Below are 2445 nucleotides of genomic sequence, written 5' to 3'. Positions count from 1 at the left end.
AATGTTTTGCGCACTTACAAAAGGCGAGGTGTTTGTAACTCCAAGAAATTATAATTAATAAGATTTAAACTGATGGGTGGAAGATATATTGGGATTGAGATGAAAGTTTCCTATCAGTATGCATGATCTTGTGTCTTACTTCCATTGTGCATGCCGATCAGGGAAGGCTGTTTTCTTTGAACCTCCTTATACTCGTGAGTATAAGTTATTCAATATATCTTCTATTTTTCACTTAAACATTATTTTTTAGACATGATCATCCATCAGCTACTCATTGAATATGTTTGATAGAATAACAATCACTAAGCAAGTGAATTTTTTAAATGACTTATTAAACAGCCTCGGCGTGCTATGGTACACAAAGCTATGGAAATATGGTGGCGGGAGTTAGTGATACGTTGTGGAACAATGGAAGAGCATGTGGAAAGAGTTACAGGGTTAAATGCATAGGAGGAGCGAATGAAGCACCACATCCTTGCAAGAATGGTGACACTGCGGTGGTTAAAGTTGTTGACTACTGTAAAGCTGGATGCCAAGGGATTATTAACCTTTCTAAACATGCTTTCTCTACCATTGCTGATCCTGACGCCGGTATAATCCAAGTTGAATTTAATGAGTAAGCAATACCCCTTCTCCTCTTTACTTGTTGTACAAGTTTATGCATATGGTGCTCGCCAACTTTAAGGTTTTACTTGGCAGAGTGGAAAGAAAATTGAAAGGATGAAAAACATAAATTTTCTTTTCATAAGTGTGCTTAGTTAGAGAGATGGAAAAATAGAAAGAAAATTACTTTTCCTTTTTATCCATTGTTTGGTAGAAGTGAAAAATGAATGGAAAACAATAAAACATTTGTAGATGATTGTTTTTTTTTGAGTAACATGCACATCTCATCTCATCATTTAAATTTAAAAGGATTAATTTTTATGCATTAGAATTGAAATGATGAGATGAGAGAACCAAAATATTTATTTATTTTATTTATCTCTGAGTCAACTCAAAGTAACCCTTTCACTATCTTTGTTATACCTCTACTTTGATTGGGACAAGTGGCAATATGAGAAACAAACAAAGAGGCACCCACAAGTGACCCTCCGTCTTGTACCGTCTAAATAGTGATTTAGTGACAGACTATTTGTATGCCTCATACCCTTACGAGAGGGACTGTCCATCCTTAACCATCCAATTGAACCCTCTATTAAGCCATCTACTTTTAACTAATACGCTCTCCTCAAGTGGGAACCACCACTCTCCTATAAATATCCCGAGCTGCAACATAGTAGGAGGACTCCTCTCCACTCACAAAACCTTAACACACTAAGCTTTTGGTCTTTTCTACTTGAGTCCCTTTATTTTTCTAGCTCTTGGCCTTAGAATGGGTGAACTAGTTTTCTTCAATTCCACTCCTTCTCCTCTACTTTTGTTGATACCATGTATCAACAATCTTAAAAATAAAACTAAAATTAAAATTAAATAAAATGAATAAAATTCTCAATCCAAACTATAAAATCTTTATTAATAACCCTAATACCATTTTCACGTTTTCCATTTCTTATATACACAGGTTTGAGTTTGATGCTTCTACTCGAAAGGCTTTCTAAGGGCAAGTGATGTTAATCGAATAGTTTTGAAATAGGATATTTTACATCCTCTTGTAAGGTTTCCTTTTATTTGCTCATGTTTCTTTTTCTCCAATAAAACTTTGTACCCGGTGATGTACAGGAAGTTTATATTATATTATACTAGTATTTGTCATCCGCTTGTACTAGATTTCTTACTTTTTATTTATTTATTATTAAATTCAATTTAAAGTTAAATTAATATTTAATTAATCGATATATTCAAATTTTATTTTAAAATTGTTATTATATATTATATATTTGTTAATTATGAAACTTATATTTGTTACAATCATTTTAAATAAATCCAACAGTTTTTTTTCACTCTCATTAGTTAAGTAAGAATTAAAAACAAAAAAACAAAAAGTTTATATTGTATTGAATACCCTTTTTTTTTAGTTCAATAGAATAGAGATCTTAAATTAACTAACATCGAGTAATTAAGTAAACTAACTCTTTTAGTTACATCTTTTTAAGTGTATAATGAATTAAATTTATTTTTCAATTTTTCAATAATTGGTTGAATATCGACTCTAAATTAACTCACAAGCCAACAACGAATTCTCAACAGAATGGATAACTACTCATAACTTATCACAATAATTCGCTTAACAACTTTGCTCAACTTCCACCAGTTACTTCCTCTAATATTCTCCTTGCATTTCCTCGCTAAAAAACTTCAAATGCAACCACATTCAACCTATCGTGAAACTGAGCGAAAACTCCTATGGTTAATGGCTTGGTAAGAACATCAACCACTTGATCATTTCCAGGTACATGCTTGACACAAGCATGCAACATAGGTTTTATTGCCAATGAAATTGTGTTG

At 32.1% G+C, this 2445-nt stretch overlaps 1 protein-coding gene across 1 annotated transcript; it reads left to right on the top strand.

The window, feature by feature from the left end:
• Positions 1–1752, top strand: LOC108469348 (EG45-like domain containing protein). The gene is made up of 3 exons (XM_053018184.1): positions 1–194; positions 340–617; positions 1562–1752. The coding sequence occupies exons 1-3, from the start codon at positions 119–121 to the stop codon at positions 1565–1567; spliced, it is 360 nt and encodes a 119-aa protein (XP_052874144.1). The 5' UTR covers positions 1–118; the 3' UTR covers positions 1568–1752.
• Positions 1753–2445: the final 693 nt, after the last annotated feature.

This window comes from Gossypium arboreum, chromosome 8 (assembly GCF_025698485.1).
Source record: "Gossypium arboreum isolate Shixiya-1 chromosome 8, ASM2569848v2, whole genome shotgun sequence".
Classification (NCBI taxonomy): Eukaryota; Viridiplantae; Streptophyta; class Magnoliopsida; order Malvales; family Malvaceae; genus Gossypium; species Gossypium arboreum.
Note: the sequence above shows the minus strand (reverse complement) of the source record. Positions and strands in the feature narration are given on the sequence as shown.